Source organism: Nicotiana tabacum, chromosome 4 (assembly GCF_000715075.1).
Source record: "Nicotiana tabacum cultivar K326 chromosome 4, ASM71507v2, whole genome shotgun sequence".
In the NCBI taxonomy this organism is placed as follows: domain Eukaryota; kingdom Viridiplantae; phylum Streptophyta; class Magnoliopsida; order Solanales; family Solanaceae; genus Nicotiana; species Nicotiana tabacum.
In genome coordinates, this window is record NC_134083.1 from 58,616,827 (window position 1) to 58,637,445 (window position 20,619).

The 20,619-nt window shown below is 42.6% G+C and overlaps 1 protein-coding gene across 1 annotated transcript; it reads left to right on the forward strand.

Annotated features, from left to right (window-relative positions):
- The first annotated feature begins 19,473 nt into the window (after positions 1–19,473).
- Positions 19,474–20,186, forward strand: LOC107784927 (protein yippee-like At4g27740). Its single transcript, XM_016606125.2, has 2 exons — positions 19,474–19,721; positions 19,797–20,186. Exons 1-2 carry the CDS (start codon positions 19,626–19,628, stop codon positions 20,019–20,021), a joined length of 321 nt encoding a protein of 106 aa, XP_016461611.1. The 5' UTR covers positions 19,474–19,625; the 3' UTR covers positions 20,022–20,186.
- Positions 20,187–20,619: the final 433 nt, after the last annotated feature.

The window sequence follows — 20,619 nt, forward strand, 5'->3', positions numbered from 1 at the left end:
AAGATAGCTTTGACTACAACGCCGGTATTGGAGTTACCCACAGGTTCAGGATCGTATACGATATATTGTGACGCATCTCGTATTGGTTCTGGGTGCAGTATTGATGCAGGGTGGCAAGGATATTGCATATGCTTTGCGGCAGCTGAAGGTTTATGAGAAGAATTACCTTGTTCATGATCTAGAGCTGGCAGCCATTGTTCATGCGCTAAAGATTTGGAGGCACTATCTTTATGGCGTGCCATGTGAGGTATTCACGGATCATCGGAGCTTGCAGTATTTGTTCAAGCAGAAGAAACTCAATTTGAGGCAGAGGAGGTGGTTGGAGCTATTGAAAGACTATGATATCACCATATTGTATCATCCCGGGAAGGCCAATGTGGTAGCTGATGCTTTGAGTAGAAAGTCAGCTAGTATGGGTAGCCTTTCTTATATTCCAGCTAGTGAGAGACCGCTTGCATTGGATGTTCAGGCCCTGGCCAACCAATTTGTGAGGTTGGATATTTCTGAGCCCAGCCATGTTCTAGCTTGTACAGTTGCTCGGTTTTCTTTGTTTGAGCGCATCAGAGATCGGCAGGATGGCGATCCTCATTTACTTGTCCTTAGAGATACAGTATGCCACAGTGGTGCCAAGTAGGTTACTGTTGGATATGACGGAGTTTTGAGGATGTAGGGTCATATTTGTGCGCCTAATGTGGATGGATTTCATGAGTTGATTCTTGAGGAGGCCCATAGTTCCTGGTATTCTATTCATTCGAGCGCCGCCAAGATAACTCAGGACCTGCGGCATCATTATTAGTGGAGGAGGATGAAGAAATACACAGTTGCATATGTAGCTCGGTGTCTAAATTGTCATCAAGTAAAATACGAGCATCAAAGACCTGGTGGTTTGCTTCAGAAGATAGAGATTCCTGAGTGGAAGTGGGGGCGTGTCACTATGGATTTTGTTGTTGGACTCCCACGGACTTAGAGGAAGTTCGATGCGGTTTGGGTCATTGTGGACAGGCTGACTAAGTAAGCGCACTTCATTCATGTGGCAGTTACCTATTCTTCGGAACGGTTGGCAGAGATTTACATTCGTAAGATCATCCGTCTTCACGGTGTGCCCGTGTCTATCATTTTTGATCGAGGTACGCAATTCACCTCGCACTTCTGGAGGGCAGTACATCGTGAGTTGGGTACGCGGGTTGAGTTGAGCACATCATTTCATCCTCAGATAGACGGGCAGTCCGAGCGCACTATCCAGATCTTGGAGGATATGCTCCGCGCATGTGTTATAGACTTCGGAGGATCGTAGGATCAGTTCTTGCCCCTTGTAGAGTTCGCCTACAACAACAGCTACCAGTCGAACATTCAGATGGCTCCCTATGAGGCATTATATGGTAGGCGGTGCCGGTCGCCAGTTGGGTGGTTCAAGCCGGGGGAGGCTCGGTTGTTGGGCACAGACTTAGTACAGGATGCCTTGGATAAGGTTAAGATTATTCAGGATCGACTTCGCACAGCTCAGTCCAAGCACAAGAGTTATGCCGACCGCAGAGTTTGTGATGTTGTATTCATGGTCGGAGAGAGAGTGTTGCTTCGGGTATCACCTATGAAGGGTGTAATGAGGTTCGGAAAGAAGGGCAAGTTGAACCCTAGGTATATCGGACCTTTTGAGATTCTAGAGAGGGTAGGAGAGGTGGCTTACAGGCTTGTGTTGCCACCTAGTTTAGCAGCTGTTCATCCGGTATTCCATGTGTCCATGCTTCGAAAGTATCACGGCGATCCGTCCCATGTGTTAGATTTCAGCTCTGTCCAGTTGGACAAGGATTTGACTTACGAGGAGGAGCCGATGGCTATTCTAGCCCGGCAAGTTCGCCAGTTGAGATCAAAGAGTTACCCTTCAGTTCAAGTGCAGTGTAGAGGTCAGCCTGTTGAGGCAGCCACTTGGGAGTCCGAGTCCGATACGTGGAGTAGATATCCCCACCTTTTCACCAGCTTAGGTACTTTTTTATGTCCGTTTGAGGACGAACGGTTGTTTTAGAGGTGGAGAATATGATGACCCAAAAGGTCACCTTATATTTCAGAACTCGATTATGCGCTCTTAAGCCTTTAAAATCTCATTTTTACCCTCCTCGATTTGCGTGCGTAGTCCGGGCGTGTATCAGAAAAATGTTTATGTTAAAAATAAGAATTTTTGCCTTAAAAGTTGATTTTAGTTGAATTTGGTCAACATTTTTGGTAAACGGGCCCGGATCCGTATTTTGACGGTCCCGGTGGGTCCGTATCAAATTATGGGACTTGGGCGTATGCCCGAAATGGAATTCGGAGGTCTCTAGTTCGAGTTATGAATTTTTGATGAAAATTAAAAGTCTGAAAATTTATTTGTTTTAAGAATTGGCTGATGTTTGGCCTTGTTGATACCGGGTCTGTATTTTGGTTCCGGAGCCCGGTATAGGTCCAATATAATATTTAAGACTTGTCTGTGAAATTTGGTGAGAAACGGAGTTGATTTGACATGATTCGGACGTCCAGTTGAGAAGATAGGAATTTTAAAGTGTTCTTGAGAATTTCATTTGATTTGGTGTTAAATTCGTAGTTCTAGGTATTATTTTGGCGATTTGATCACGCGAGCAAATTCGTATGATGTTTTTAGACTTGTGTGCATGTTTGGTTTGGAGCCCCGAGGGCTCGGGTGAGTTTCGGATAGGCCACGAGATGTTTTGGACTTAAAAAAATCTGGTTTTTTGCAGATTCTTGTGTTCTGGCATGTCCTTCTTCGCGTTCGCGAAGGTACTCTCGCGAACGCGAAGAGTAAACTGATGAGGCTGGAATTTTCTTCTTCGAGAATGCAAAGTCTTGGTCGCGAACGCGAAGCGATGGGGGCGTTACCCTTCGCGAACGCGACAAGCTCATCGCGAACACGTAGTGTTAGGCACTGGGGGGGAGTCAGTCTTTCCTTCAGCGCGAACGCGAGCAATGTATCGCGAACGCGAAGGCTAGGGGTCTAGCCTACGCAAACACGGACACAGTCTTGCTAACGCGAAGGCTTGGCAGCCTATACTCATCGCGAACAGTGCTCTGCGAATGCGATGAACACTATCGCCCAACACTTAAAACAGAATCAAAACGGGAATTGGCCATTTATTTCATTTTCTCAAAAACCAAATGGACTAGAGGCAATTTTCAATAGTTGTTTTCTTACCCAAAGTGTTGGTAAGTGATTCTAAACCATTTTCTTTCAATTACCCATTACATTTTATGAATTATCAACTTAAAATATAGAGTTTTCATGACAGAATTAGGGGTTAGGGTAGAAACTAGGGATTTCGGAAATATGGGTATTTAGACATCAATTTGAGGTCGGATTCCAAAACTAATTAAATATTCGGGCTCGGGGGTGAATGGGTAGATGAATTTTGGTCCGAACCTCGGGTTTTGACCAAGCGGGCCCGGGGTCGATTTTCGACTTTTTGGAGGAAAATTTGGGAAAATTTAATTTATGTAATTAATTCCTTTAGCAATATTTGATATTATTGAGTCGTTTTTGAATAGATACGAGTGGTTTAGAGGTGAATTCTAGAGAAAAAGCTGTGATTGAGTATTAAGTAGCCTTCGGAGCGAGGTACGTGTTATGTCTAACCCTGACTTGAGGGAATCAGGAACCTCAGATTATTTGCTATGTAAAATTCATGTGAGCGGCGTATATATGTGAGGTGACGAGTACTTATGCGCCGCCAATTTACTAACTTCCTTGTTTTGTCCCGTTTTTCTTATATTGTCTCTTTCCTATGCCTAATTATTACGTGTTTAGACTAGTGTTGTTAAATTGATCGTTCTTATCATGTTTGCAGATTCTCTGGTGATAATTGAGTATTTATTTCAAAGTTGAGATTGATATTGTGGAACCAAATGTGAAGTAAGGCTTGTACTTGTTATTCTGTCTCCCTGTTGTTATTTATGCATTGCATTATGGTAAGGGAGAGTGTTAATGCACGAAGGGTGATGCCATGCCATATTGTGAGTGTTAATGCACGAAGGGTGATGCCGTGCCATATTGTGAGTATTAATGCACGAAGGGTGATGTCGTGCCATATTGTGAGTGTTAATGCACGAAGGGTGATGTCGTGCCATATTGTGAGTGTAAAAGCACAAAGGGTAATGCCATTCCATGATATGAGAGTTAATGCACGAAGGGTGATGACATGCCGTTTTTATTGATTTTATGGTGAGATTGAGAGTAAAAGCACGAAGGGTGATGTCGTGCATTTTTCCTTTACTGTATTCGTGTTCCTGTTGATTCATAGTATATTGGTTGTTCCAGTTATCATCATGATGTAGTTCTTTATCTCGTATTTCCCCCAGCATGTTTTTGACTCCCGATATTTCTTGCCTAGTTCTTCATTACTGTTATTTGTATATACACTGTTAAATTACACAGGTTGATTTGTGGGTGCCTTGCCTTAGCCTCGTCACTACTTCGTCGAGGTTAGGCTCGACACTTACCAGTACATGGGATCGGTTGTACTGATACTACACTCTGCACTTTCTGTGCAGATTTTGGTACCAGCTCGAGTTGATCGAGATTTTTGCTATTGGTCCGCTGTCCGGAGACTCAAGGTAGATCTGTCGGCGTTCACAGACCTTGAAGTCCCCGTCTATCTTCTCTGTCCTACTGTTTCTTTCATTCAGACATTTGTATTTCTTTCAGGCTATTACTTGTAGTAAATTCTAGAATGCTCGTGAATTGTGACTCCAGATCCAGGTGGTAGTAATTAATACAATTTTTATATTATTCCGCACTTATTATATTTCATCTTAGCTAATTAATGTTGTTTACTGAATGAAAATAAGGATTTGGTTTAATGATTCTCTAACGTTAGCTTGCCTAGCAAGTGAAATATTAGGCGCTATCACGGTCCCGACGGTGGGAATTTCGGGTCGTGACACAAAATGATAAATTAGAGTGAAATTAAAATAAATAACGATAAAGTAAATGCAAAACACACGTATTAGACAATTTCAGCCTTGGAGGGTTGGCCATCCTCGAGCCGAGTGCACTTCGATCGGTATCAAGACTCACAAGAATAAGATCTTCAATAGAATAATAATAACGTGTTGCTTTGGAATGCGTGTTATAATGTCTTAAATGAATTATCATATCCCTTTTATATAGTAGATGAGTCCTACTTTAGATACAATTCTATAAAAGGTAAAAAATCTCTTGATTTGCCGATTGCCAGTTCGTCATTGATACGTGCCGAGACTCCCGCTGTAATATCCGACCGGTCACCGATATTTCGGTCTTCTGCTATGCTAACAATGTTTCTTTGAATTTGTTCGGGGCTGGGATTAATTTCGGGAACACGGCCCCGATACTCTGGAAGGCAGACGCTCTAACCCCGGGTTCTATCCCGGTGGGACTTGAGGTCGATCTTCAGTCCTTTCTTGCGATGTTCCGAACTTGACCTACTATGTCATAGGCGAGCTCGATTTCGACCGTATACAGATAGTCCCCTCGTTTTTGGAGAGTAGACGACGAGAAATGACATGACCTCCCGATTCTTACTTCGATATCTCGTGACAGAAACGACAAAATAAACGAAATGTCTCATCAGTCAAGTCTTAATGGCATTAAATGCATGTCAGCCGCCGGTCGGCCATTATTGGATGTGAACTGCCACTGAAGAACTATAAATACCCTTTTATTTGTTCATTCAAACTTTACATTCAAACCTTCTATCCTCGTACTTCGAAATTTCAACACTTTTTAGAAATTATACTTTGGTTATTTTGAAATCCTTTGCAAGAACCCTTGTTCATTTCCATCTCAAGCCATCAAGTGTACTCCTATGACTTCCTCTTTTTCCTTAGTTTTCCTATATTTTCAAAGAAATGGCGAAGACTTCAAAAACCGTTCTCCAAAAAAAAACTCCATTTGCCTCGCGGCCGACTACCGAGGAGACTGTTCTGTGTACTGATGCCGAGGAACCAGTACCGGACCCCCATTGAAAATGTTTGTCCTAGGAGGATGCTTGGTAACCGCCGATTTCAAGGTTGAAAAACCTTCCCCCGTACAAGGCCGATGTAAGGAGGTCTCGAGATATGTATGCTCGATCACTGAAGAGGTCCTCCCTACGGTCAAAAGGGACTACAATTGGGCTGGCAAGCACGTGGTGGTTCCCGGACCCAATGAAGACATCACCATCCACGTCGAGGGATACTTAAGTGTTTACACTTATCCCTTTACACTGGGCCCATTAGATCCGGTGATCATCGACTTCTGTAAAAGATACGAGGTATGCCTCGGTCAAATTCACCCTTCATTCTGGAGGATCGTGATCCTCCTCTGGTTCTTTGTGAGCAAGATCGAGGGATGCTCGTTCATCGTCGACCACTTCATGCGCCTATACATTTCCCAAATCTTTCGGTGTGTGTGTGGGGGGGGGGGGGACTGATCAAGCTTGCACGTCGAGGCTAGTAAAACCCCATTTTCGAGCATTGATGAAGATTGGGATCGAGGTTGGCTAGGCCATTTTGTCCGAGTGAGGATCTCGAACTTGATCCCAGCTGATCGCATGTCGTTCCCCGAGAAGTAGAATATATCACATATGTTTTTTTCTGTCACGCCCCAAACTCGGGGAGCGAGACCGGTGCTCAACCGAGTGAACCCGGTCAAGCAATCCTATTGAATATTTTCTACCCAACTCACCCATGATTTTAAGAGTATACATAACTTCGTTAATTAATCAATAAGGAGATCATGTAGACAATACCAAATTCGTTACCATTAATTACTTCATTTAATAAGTCTCAAAACACACACACCTTCATGGTTCAAAGTGGAACAAGTGATTCAATCACAACACAACTTGTTTAAAATTCCCAACACCCATACACAACCCACACTTAGTCTACAGAGCCTCTAAGGATACCAAAGAGTACAATGATAGTGCCGACAACAAGGCTCCGGCTATACCTCAAAACACGATAACACATACGAAATAAAAGATGCACAACCCCGGAATGAGATGGGGCTCACCAAGTCAACTGGGAAGAATGAGCACCGCTAACACTGGTCAATATCCTCCAATGTGGAACCACCTGCATCCATTAAAGATGCAGCGCCCCTGGCAAAAGGGACGTTAGTACATGTCGAATAGTACTAGTATGAAAACCAAACACCAATTTAAGAACTCGGAAGTACAATATGAATATGATGAATCAGGGCGATAATAGAATAACATAGATAGATGTTTAAGCCAAAGCAAGCTTATCAAGAGCTATCAATAATATTTATAGAATTTAAGATGAGATCCTCTGTAACCATTTTTACACTAAGCGGCCCCGCCGCCTCACCCTAATGTATGCAGGTGGAGGTGTAAACATAATACTACAACTCTACTCAAGCGGCCCTGCCGCCTCACCCCAATGTATGCGGGTGGAGGTATAACCACAGTACCAAAAATCTACACAAAGCGGCCATGCCGCCTCACCCAAATATATGCGGGTGGAGGTGTAATCCCAATCATAATCTCTACACAATTTGGCATAATAACTTTCACATAAATCATGACTTGGAATTATAACATGTACATACACAATCCATAGTTTGGAACACCTCCTCAATTTATAATAAAACATGATAAGAGCATTTGAAACACGAATTGAACATATATCTTTGTCACAAAACTTATTCGAAATACTCGATTCATAATAAACATCTTGGAACTTACAAGGGTAATGAGGGGTTAAATTCTTAAAGAAGAGTTTAGCCAACATACCTCACTTGAGCTTCCTTACACTCTAAAATGTTTCGAAAATCTTAGCAACTTCAATCTATTTTAGAAATGTAACAAATTGAACCAAAATTAGGAAGATGATCGTGGTTCTAGCTCATTTGAGCATTTTATCAAACACTAGGCGTGCATTAAGGTTCCAAGGTCCTTTTATGGAGGATTCCATCACCCCAAACCCATTATCTACCATTTTTAGCTCAACATTCTCCTTACACCCCTTTGATAACACATGCATGCAAGATGGACTACTCCCCTGCCCAAAAATTATCTTACTAATTACCCATTTCTAGTTAAATTTTGAAATTGAAGAATTGGGGAATGAAATTCTTACCTCTTTGAAGTCCTAGCAACCCTTTGATGAAATTTCAAGGTTTGATTCAAGGTAGAGTAGTGAAATCCTTAGTCCTCCTTATCCTCTCTCTAGAGTCGCTCTTTCATCTCTCTAAAATACCAGAAAATCTACCAAAAATGAACCCTTAGCTAGATAAATGAAATGCGGATTGGGGTTATAAAAAACCAGAATTAGTATAGTCGTGCCGCATGGGGCGCCGCATGGCGCGGCGCGGTAGTGAAAAATGTGCCCAGAAACGTTTTTTTTGAAATGTTCTGGAAATTGCCACAAGCGCGCCGCATGGGGCGGCGCAGCGTGCGGCGCGATAGTGTCTACTCAACGTGAATAATTTTTTCTTTACTCCCCAGCACACTGTTCAACCCAAAAAGTATATACCGTACAATCGTGAACACGTATGTCTACCCCGACACCACGAAGTCCCAAGTTTTTAGGTAAACTTTACGGGGCCTTACATTTTCCTTCATTCTTATTGGTGTTTTGTGGTGGTGCAGCTGCCGCTCGGGTCCCGAATGCATTCCCTCGACTCAAGGAGTGGGTTAAGGACATCGTGTTACAAAAGTCGTATTCTGAGCGTTCATGGCACAAACTTTCAAAGGGTCGGTGGGAGGCCCTTTCTCATGGTGAGATTCATTTCCCGTGTAAGTAACATTTGAGTTCCTCTCGTGTCGTTAAGTTTTCACTTATTTAATTTCCTTTTGCAAGTTTATCCAAATACGTCACACTGAGGCCTCCATCCGGTGGCGAGAACTTCCCCGCAAGTCCCATGTTCCGAGACAGGGTAGTGAGAAGAAAATAAAGAGGGCTCCGAGTTCTCTGAGCTCGGAGAAAAAGAAACCAAGGCGAAGGTTGGTGCACAAATCAAAAGAAAGCACGAGCGCTAGAGCACCATTTTCGGACTCACTCTATCGGTTGAGGGACGAATCCGAAGAAGAAGAAGAAGCCTTCAATCTGGTGGCCCGAGTGCCGTCATGACTCTAAGGGCAAGGGGCCTCCGAATCGGAGAGATGAAGCCAATCCACCTCAAGTTAGGGAGGCCGACGAGGAGGCCGTGGCCAAATCTTCTCATGATGTGGGCAACGCCCCGAAGGAGGCACTTGGATAGATATACATCACTAAGTCGCCTTCGTTCACTGAGTCCATGTACAACGAGTCTCAGACGATGAAAGAACGTCCCAACGAGAGGGCCCACGGAGCGGACGACCCCTTCCGCGGCTTTTTGATGGCGTGGATTCTACCACCACGGAGGATGTCACCGGGTTGGGTGACTTGGAGGTGCCGAAGAAGAGTCCATCTTCGGGAACAAGTGGGCCTTCTTCAATCCCGAAACTGGTCAACCGGTTCCCAGCTCTAAGTGTGGATCCCGACCGGAAGCAGTCGATCATCTTCTCTGTTCCGTAGGATGCCCGGGTCCTCTTTGCCCCGTAGAGGTGGCCAGCTACCTTTGGCATTTGGTGACCGAGGAAGACCAATCTAAGATGAACAAGGTGGACGTGCCCTTCTTGTTCAATGAAGCACAACAAGCACTAAACCGGGTAACTTCAAATAACTCTTGATGACTTCAATCGATACTTAGACTAATTTGTAGATAATCCTAACATTTTTCTTTGTGTCTGCAGGCCTTGGTGCTTCATCATGTGACCTTTCTACGATATTGGGATGAACTAAACCAGCTTGAGGCCGAGGTCCGAGGGCTCACTGAGAAGAGAAATACTTACAAACTTCTCAGCGAGCAACACGAAGGGGAGGCTAAGAGCCTCCGAGCTGAGCTGGAGGTGGCTCGGAAGGAACATACCGACCTGGTCGAGCAGGTAAAAATATTTAAGGTTAGTGACGAAGATCTAGACTCGGTGACTAACGGTCGGAATTCGCAGGTCTAACAGAAAATCAACTGGATCGCCCAACTTCGAGCTGAGATGGATGCTATCAATGCCGAGACCGATGAATGAATAAGCATAATTGCCGTCTGGCCTCAAAAAAGGAGAATGCTCGGGCATAGCTGACTTCGGCTCAGACCCAACTTCGAGCGGCAAAGGAAAAGGCCGAGGTGCAGGCCAAAAATGTTGAGGAAATCCAGTCTCAGCTAAGTGCTGACGTCTCTGATCGAGAAAATCTTGCCAAGGAGCTCGAAACGGCCAAGTTGGTGGTCTTGGTGGTTAAAGTCCATGTCGATGAGATAGTGTCCCAATATAAGGCCAATGCCAATGCGGCCCAGGATCGAACAAAGGATATCGTCGAGCATGCAAAGCGGCAATCCCTAAGGGAGGCCCTCGAGGAGATTCATGCTCATGGTTTTGACTTATCGGCTGAAATCGAGAGTGCTAAGGGGCTTGAAGCCAAGGACAAGAAGTTGTCTTATCCCGAGTATGAAGTAGTCTCCTAGGGTTCAAGCAGATCCGAGGGTGGAGGAGACTCCGAAGACCTTGGCGACGAGGCGGGCTCCGGTGACGACCACGCCGTTTAAGTGCCTTGTACATTTTTTCTTTGTTTTTTGTATTTTTGTACTTTTGTACTTTTTTTGTCAAGGTCATTTGGCCTTTGTAAAGACTTTATGTATATATAATACAAGGCTTCATTTTCCCTTTGACAATTTCTGAGTTTTGTTTTCCTTTTCTTTATTCTTTATGTTCGCAAAGTTCGAAATACCTTAGTATGAACTAGTTAGGTCATGGTCGGTGGTTCGATCAGGCCTTGCCTTTGACATTATTTTGTTTAAGGCATCGTGGGGGTTCGGTATGTCCAGAATGTTTACCTAAAGTACTTATAATATTTTAGATTATAGTTTGTCGAGGGTAGCCTTTAGAACCGATTTAGAAATTGTTCAAGGCCTTATTTTTTGTTACGGGTCTCGGACGTCTCCGAGCCATTTTAATATAATTATAGCCTTTTAGTTCGTGTGTTGCCCTGTGGTATTATCACCTCGAATTATCCGTACTTTCCTAAGATAATAATCCCCAAATTTGGATGGTCGTAACCTTTTAGTTCGGGCGCTGCCTAATAGGTCTTGTGCCCCGGGCTCTGATAGCCCAGGCTGTACGAGTTTGTTTCTGGACAGCAGTCCCCAAGTGGGAGAGATTGTTTGAACCTGTATAAAGGAGGCCCTTGGGATCGATCCCTTTAGGGGATCGAATGTGGGATATTCAGAAAGAAAAGAAAAATTTTAAGGGACAAGATGTTTATCCGCAAGGTAAAGACCTTCTTTTGTTTCTGTGCATAATACATACGATTACACATGAGTACAAGATTTATGTCAGGGCTCGAGCAGTCTATGTGGGCACGGTTCATTCGACCGTTTGGCCATTAAAATAAATCTTATTGTCCGAGCTGATACCATTCAATCAAAAAGATTCTTTCCTTGCTAAAGTCGTTATTCGAGGGTGATGCCCACTAGTGTTCGAGACCGATCGTAGACAAGCCTCGAATACTGTTGTCATGATCTTCGATACCAGTTCGCAACCAACCTTCAATTCTAAGTTAGCACGATTTACTGTTGCCTCGTTAAAAACCTTACCGGAAAACTCATTTGGGACAAAACCGGTTCAAGGGAAAAAGAGTGCAATGCATGCTTTCAGGCCTAAACATTGTGTCGTTCTTTGACGGTCGCCTGCAAGTGTTAGTTCAAAATGCAAATAAGTAAAAGGAATGAATGGGATCGTACCTTAGCAGTAATATCGCTTCAAGTGAATTATGTTCCAGTTGTTCGGTAGTTGCTCACCGTTCATTATTCCGAATTTGTACGATCCCTTACCGGTGATCTCGATAATTTGATAAGGACCCTCCCAGTTCGGTCCCAACTTCCCTTCATTCGGGTTCTGGGTACTTAGCGTGACCTTCCTTAACACCAAGTCCCCGACATTAAAATGTCGAAGGTTAGCTCTTCGATTGTAATACCTCTCGATCCGCTGTTTTTGGGTGGCCAACCGAACAAGGGCGGCTTTGATCCTTTCATCTAATAGCTCCAGGATTATATTCATGGCCTCGTCGTTTGATTCCTTGGTTGCATATCGAAACCTAAGACTTGGTTCTCCAACTTTAACCGGTATTAGAGCTTCGGCGCTGTAAACCAGCAAGAATGGGGTGGCCCTAGTACTAGACTTCTAGGTCGTACGGTATGCCCATAGGTCTTCGGGCAGGATTTACTTCCATTTTCCTTTGGCGTCGGTGAAGCTCCCACTAGGGTGGTAGGGTGTTTATAGGATCCTTTTGATCTTATGGTCATCGAGAAACTTGCTCACTTTGCTGCCGATAAACTACTTCTCGTTGTCGCACACGATCTCGGCCGGCATTCCGAACCGACATATAATGTGATCCCAAATGAAGTCGATGACTTCTTTTTCTATGACCTTCTCATATGCTTGGGCTTCCACCCACTTAGATAAATAGTCAGTCATAAATAATATAAATTGAGCCTTACCCGGTGCCCATGGAAGGAGGTCGACGATGTCCATTCCCCATTTCATGAACGGCCATGGCGACAAAACCGAATGCAATAGCTCCCCGGGTTGGTGAATCGTCGAAGCATGTCTTTAACATTTATCACATTTTTGTATGAACTCATTCGCGTCCTTTTCCATAACGATCCTGTAGTAGTCGGCTCTCATTATTTTTCAAACCAATGATTCAGCGCCAATGATTTCCATAGGTGTCGTGATGTATTTCCCTCAGAACGTACTCGGTATCACCTGGTCCTAGACATATCATGAGTGGGCCATCGAATATTCTTCTGAACAGGGTTCCATCTTCGGACAAACTAAATCGGGCTGCCTTCATACGCAGGGCCCTCGATTCCTTTGGATCCGAAGCAGTTTTCCGGCCTTAAGATATTCTATATATTTGTTTCTCTAGTCCCAAGTTAGGCTCGTTGAGTTAATCTCAGCATGGCCTTCTTCCACTACCAATCTCATGAGTTGTACGACTGCCCCCGAGTGGAACTCGTCATCCTCGACCGATGATCCTAAGTTAGCAAGGGCATCAGCCTCACTGTTTTGATCCCGAGGTACGTGTTGCAAAGTCCACTCCTTGAACCGATGTAATGTTACCTGCAACTTATCCAGATACCTTTGCATTCGTTCTTCTCTGACCTTGAACGTCGCATTAACTTAATTCACCACGAAGAGGGAGTCGCACTTAGCTTCGATCACCTCCGCCCCCAAGCTTTTGCCTAGTTCGAGACCTACAATCATGGCCTCATATTCGGCCTCGTTGTTAGTCAATTTCACAGTCCTAATAGATTGTCTAACTACATTGCCCATTGGTGGCTTCAATACGATTCCAAGTCCGGACCCTTTTGCATTCGAGGCGCCATCCGTAAAGAGGGTCCAGATCCCCGAGGACGTCCCCGAGTTCACCAACAACTCTCTTTCGACCTCGGGTATTAGGGTCGGCGTAAAGTCGGCCATGAAGTCTGCCAATATTTGAGATTTAATGGCGGTCCGGGGTCGATATTCAATATCGTACCCGCTGATCTCTATGGCCCATTTGGCCAATCGTCCCGAGAGCTCGGATTTATGCATTATATTTTGCAATGGGTAAGTAGTCACAACACATATAGGATGACATTGAAAATATGATTTCAGCTTCCTAGAGGCACTTAGCAAAGCGAGTGCCAATTTTTCTAGGTAAGGGTACCTAGTTTCGACCTCACCTAGAGTCCTGCTAACATAGTAAATCTAAAATTGCGTACCTTGCTCTTCCCGAACCAGGACTCCAATTACCGTTATTTCTGATACATCCAAGTACAGGTATAGTTGTTCGTCTATCTTCGGCGTGTGAAGCAGCGGGGGGGTCGATAGATACCGCTTGAGTTCCTCCAAGTCCCGTTGGAACTCCGGGGTCCATGAGAAGTTATTCTTCTTCTTCAATAATGAGAAATACCGGTGTCTCTTCTCGGAGGACCTCGAGATGAATTGCCCCAGGGCGGCTATGCGTCCGGTTAATATTTGCACGACCTTCACGTTGTCCACAATCGTGATATCTTCGATGGCTTTGATCTTATCGGGGTTGATCTCGATTCCCCGGTTGGATACCATGAATCCGAGGAATTTACCTGATCCAACTCCAAACGCATATTTCTCCGGGTTCAGCTTCATATTGTATTTCTTCAATATGCTGAAGGTTTCCTGCAAATGTTTTAAATGGTCCTCTACTCGCAGGGACATAACCAATATATCGTCAATGTAAACCTCCATTGATTTTCCTATTTGTTCCTCGAACATCCGGTTTACTAGGCCTTGGTAAGTAGCACCAATATTTTTTAATCCGAATGGCATCATGCTATATCAATATGTGCCATATTTAGTGATGAAGGAGTTTTTTTCCCAATCACCCGGGTTCATCCATATTTGGTTGTACCCGGAGTACGTATCGAGAAAACTGAGGATCTCGTGGCAGGTCGTGGCATCGATCATGCGATCAATGTTGGGCAAAGGGAAGGAGTCCTTGGGACATGCCTTATTCATTTCTTTATAGTCTACACACATTCTTATTTTATTCCTTTTTTAAGGACTACCACTACGTTTGCTAACCAATCCAGGTATTTAAACTCCCTAATGGATCCTATTTTAAAGATTTCTCGTCCTTGATGAAAGCATGTTTGACCTCGGACTGGGCCTCATCTTTTTCTTGACTGGGTGGCACTTCAAGTCCATGTTTAGCTTGTAAGTGGTTATCTCCGGCGGTATCCTTGTCATATCAAGGTGGGACCAAGCGAAACAATCTTCGTTAGATATAAGAAATTGAATGAGTTATTTCCTGAGCTTGGGGCTTAACCCCGTGCCTAGGTATACCTTTCGATCAGGCAAATGTTCGGTTAGCACGACTTGTTCCAGTTCCTCGACCGTTGATTTTGTAGCATCGGAATCATCGGGGGATATGAAATATCTGGGGACTCTATAATCGTCGTCCTCGTATACTCTTTGTTCCTTCGATTTCGTCGAGGCTGGTATCGGTGATTGCTATTTGGACCCATCTTTGACCATCCGATTTGGATCCTCCGATGTCGAGAGTGTGGATGCCGTGATTACCTCATCGACCGCAAACATCTCATTGGCGGCCGGTTTTTCCCATAAGCTATTTGGACTCCTTCGGATGTTGGGAATTTTAGCACCTGGTGTAGTGTCGAGGGTACTGCTCTCATGTTGTGAATCCATGGCCTCCCGAACAAAGCGTTGTATCTCATATCTCCTTTGATTACATAGAACTTGGCTTCCTGAATAGTTCTGGCGATGTTCACCAGTAATGTTATTTTCCCTTTAGTGGTCTCGCATGCCATGTTGAACCCGTTCAGGACTCGGACCGTAGGTACGATCTGATCTTGTAGGCCGAGTTGTTCTACGACCCTTGATCTGATGATGTTGGCTGAGCTACCTGAATCAATTAACACACGCTTAATTCGAGATTTATTTACGAGTACCGATATTACCAGTGCGTCGTTATAGGGCTGCACGACCCCCTCAGCGTCTTCGTCGTTGAAGACAAGGTTCCTTCCGGTACATAATCCCGAGTCTATTTTTCCCTTGTGATGGATACTTTGGTGCATTTCAGCATCAGACCCTAGGGAATGTCGACTCCACCGATGATTATGTTAATGACGCGCTAAGTCTCTTCCTGCTCGGTCTTCTTATGAGAATCCCTATTCCTGAAGTAGTTCTTGGCCCGATCACTCATAAACTCTCGGAGATGCCCGTTGTTGAACAGTCGGGCCAACTTTTCTCTTAATTGTCGACAGTCTTCCGTTCTGTGGCCATGAGTGCCATGATATTTGCATATTAAGTTGGGATCCCTTTGGGATGAATCCGATTGTAAAGGTCTAGGCCATTTGGTATCTTTGATGCGTCCGATGGCAGATACAATAGCAGCGGCATCGACGTTGAATTGTACTCCGATAATCTCGATGCTTTTTTAGCCCCGACGGGCCTGTCGAAGCTGGTTTTGCTCACGAGTCCCCGGTTGCTCTCGATCACTTCTCCTTTCATTTTTCATAGAGTTCCGCTCGGACCCACTGCTTCTTCGATCTTCATTATACGGTTGATACCGATCCCTGTTTGATCTTTGTTCACGATCAATGTCTCTCTTGACTCTATCGATGGTTCTGACGGGATACACGAACCCGGAGGGGCCCCAAGTTGATAATCTTCGATCCTGATTTTCGATTGATACCAGTTATGGATATCGGCCCAAGTGACAGCCGAATATTTCACCAAATTTTGTTTTAACTACTGTGAAGCCAACGAGCTCCGAACATTGAGTCCTTGGGTAAAAGCTTGAACGACCCAATCATCAGCGACCGGTGGCAGGTCCATCCGTTCCATTTAAAACCGGGACACGAACTCTCTGAGCATCTCATTATCCTTCTATTTTTCTTTGAAAAGGTCTGATTTCCTTGTCTCGACCTTGATAGCCCCGGCGTGTGCTTTCACGAAAGAATGTGCACGCATAGAAAATGAGTCAATAGAATTAGGAGGTAAGTTGTGATACCATATCATAGTTCCTTTTGACAGGGTCTCTCTGAACGTTTTCAACAAGACATATTCGATCTCATCATCCTCCAAGTCGTTCCCTTTGATGGCACACGTGTAGGAGGTAACATGCTCGTTTGGGTCGATCGTTCTGTTGTACTTAGGGATCTCGGGCATTCGGAACTTCTTAGGGATCGGCTTTGGAGCCGCGCTCGGAGGAAAAGGTTTTTGCATAAATTTCTTGGAATCCAATCCTTTCAATATTGGCATTGTGACAGGGATTTGTTTGACCCTAGAATTGTAGGTTTCTACCTTTTGTCATTAGCTTCGATTTTCTTCTCCCCTGATTCTATCAATTTTGTCAGTTCCTCGAGCATCTTTATGATCTCGGGGTTAGTCCCCGATTTGTTTTCATGCGACCTCTCTGCGATCGGTTCATCCCTGCGGGCGACTTCCCGGGACGGATCGGGTTCAATTCTGCTGGGTGCACGACTTCGGTTCTGTAACTGAGCTATCGTCGCATGTTGAGCATATAACATTTTGAAGATCATCCGTAAATTGATCCCGTCTCATCATATGTTTTATGTATTTTGAGCTATTGATCGGGCTCTACCACGGACGCTATTCTCGGGGTCGGTAGGCAGATTTGTGTTGATAGCCACATGCGAGTTAGCGTCAATAGGGTTTGCGACCGGAATTTCGATGAGATCAACGGGCGGTACCTCGTCACTGGGCACTATGTTGTTATTTTTGCCGTGATGGACTGACTCATTATCAACGTGTAGTGATACTGACTGAGAGTTTGACATTTTGAGATTTAACTTGAAATTAGAGACACTTCAAAGAACAAATGTAAAGTAGTATGTGTTATGGAGATTTGTATCAAATAACCACTATTATCCTTAGCCCCACAGTGGGCGCCAAACTGTTTACCCTCAAAATCGGATAACAATTGAATTTATAAGTGGTTTTAAGGATACGTGGATTAACTTGACACAAAATGATAAATTAAAATAAATAATGATAAAGTAAATGCAAACCACACGAATTGGACAATTTCAGCCTTGGAAGGTTAGCCACCCTCGAGCCGAATGCACTTCGATCGGTATCAAGACTCAGAAGAATAAGAGCTTAAAGAGAATAATAATAATGTGTTGCTTTGGAATGCGTATTACAATGTCTTAAATGAATTATCAGATCCCTTTTATATAGTAGAAGAGTCCTACTTTAGGTACAATTCTATAAAAGGTAAAAAATCTCTTGATTTGCCGATTGCCAGTTCCTCATTGATACGTGCCGAGACTCCCGCCGTAATATACAACCGGCCACGGATATTTAGGTCTTCCGTTATGCTAACAATGTTTCTTCAAACTCATTCGGGGCTGAAATTGATTTCAGGATCACGACCCCGATACTCTTGAAGGCATGCGCTCCAACCCCGGGATCTAGCCCGATGGGACTTGGGGTCGATCTTCAGTCCTTTATTGCCATGTTCCGAACTTGACCTACTATGTCGTAGGCGAACTCGATTTTTACCGTATACACTGTTTCACAATGAGTAATATCATATTTCTTTATTTAGGGATAATTTAATTTTTAATTTCATTTTATCTTAATATTCAACTTTTATAGCGATACAAATATCATAATATATTTAGGATCATAAATTACAAAAGCCTTATAATCATACAAAAATACAAATTTAAAAGATTTTTTTTTCTAAAACTTAGGGCATGTTTGGATGGGCTTAAAAGCTGGTCAAATTAGCTTTTAAGTAGTTTTTAACTCGTGGAAGTGTTTGACAACCAAGAAAAGGGCTTTAAAAAGTTAAAATCTACTTTAAAAAAGCCAAAACCAATAAGTTGAAAAACTCAACTTTTTCGAAATTGGAGTAAAAGCCATATTGCTTTGACCAAAGATATTACATTCTTATCCCTTATAAAAAATTTTAATTCCAAAATTACCCCTTAGTAGAAAACCCTACAACATACTATCTTTTCTTTTCTCCATTCTTGTTGCAGCAGCCTCTGCTTTCTTCTTCGTCTTCTTCCATATCTTTCCTCTGTTTTCCTTTCATTTCTTTCTTTACACTTTCATTCATTATTTTTCCCTCTTTTCCCTTTCCTTTCTTTCTTCCCCAGTGTTGCTCACTTCCCCGTCACATTCCTTTTGTCAATTCTAATCTTCGTTCTTCATCTTGCCTTTGCTATTGTCATTCTCCAATATTTGTCAATTTCTTGAAGTTCTTAACGTCAGCAAATAGTAGTTTTTAAAATAATGTTTGATACATTCCAATATTTTGTAAATATTGTTCTTTTAGCTTCTTTTTTTGGTTCCGTAATATTTAATTTTTTTGGTCGTTGAATCCTTCCTTTTTTTTAATTGGTGTGACTATATTCTTAAATCAAATCATTCAATGAATTTGAAGCTATGAACGGATAATATAATATTATAGTCATCATCTTCTTTATAATGCTAACAACTTTAAGAATATTTCAGTCATTGTAACAAGAAAAAGTGCTTACCAATACTTGTTTATCAAACAATTCATCAGCTTGTTTTCAGTTTCAGCAGTTTTATCCAAACATGTAACTGCTTATTTATAAAACAAGATCCACAACTTATAAAGTACTTTTAAGCACTTAACTTAAAAGCCATTTTTTAAGCCAATCCAAAATGGCTCTTAATCAAGCTATATCATATAAATTGAAGTAATAGAGCAAATAAATCAAGTCGATGGAGTTCCACAAATAAAGACAAAAAAGTCTCCGTCCCATAGTTTCCACCCCGTATCCTCTATCCTTGTCAAGAGCAGTTGCCAAGAAAAAACTATCTTCCTTGCGAAGGTATAGTACTAGTTTTCCACAGCATAATTAAAACTATGCATTTGGTCGTGTCCTCTTACTTGTTCCTCCATTTCCTATAAATTAAAGCGTCATATATAATCAGACGACTCAACTAAGCCCTTCTCTCTCTCTCTCTCTTTGTTTTCCCTTATAAATTACACTATATACTCATCATCGTTTTGTTCAACTACTAATTAATATGGCGGACGCTTCCTACAGCCACCCTTTGTTTAGCTGCAGGAATTGCCGGAATCCGATTGCTCTTCGAGATGATCTTCTCTCTAAACGTTTTGTGGTAATTTTCACTAATTATTTTCGTTTTGTTTATTAATTAATTCTCTCTAGACTTAAACAACTGAATTTATAATAGGCAAAATCAGGAGGAGCATACCTTTTCAAGCATGCAATGAATATAGTGGTGGGGAAAAAGGAAGATAGGCAACTAATGACGGGTTACTTCAGCGTTGCTGATATATTCTGCAGCAAGTGTGGGGAGGAGTTGGGTTGGAAGTATGTTAAAGCTTATGATCCTTCCCAAAAGTACAAGGAAGGCCGTTTCATTCTCGAGACTGCCAAAATTCTCAAAGAATATTAATTGATGATCACTACTCATTTGTAGATTAATAAAATTTCTGGCCATGTAAATATTGATGTTATTTAAAACCTACGTTTAATCTTTTTTTTTGTCATGCTACAGTACTATACGTACTGATCTGTAAAATTTGGGTAACTTTTTATATACAAGAAGCAGTTTCTCTAATTGCAAGCATATATAATCATACAAGAACTGCCTAATTAATTTTATTTGGAATGCGTTGATGTCTTTACCTGCTAATATATGAGAAAGGGGTCTGATATAGTCATCAGAATCTACAAGATAATAAGATGATATTTGTGGTCAGTGGTCTAGTCAAATATATGCCATATCTTACTTTAAGCTCTCGATTGGATTTTGGCTTCATTTTAAAAAAAAATATATGATCATGTTTTGAAAAAATTAACTTCAAAAATTTTCAAAGTTCCCAAAAACTAGTTTATGACAGTTTTAGGGTGAAAGTTTTTCATCTGCTCATAAAATTTTAACTTTTTTTCAAATAAAATACATGTTCAAATATAACTTCAATTTTCAAAAATTATTTTTCAACATAACTTTAACTTTCAAAAATTATTTTTCTAACACAGTTTCAAAAACT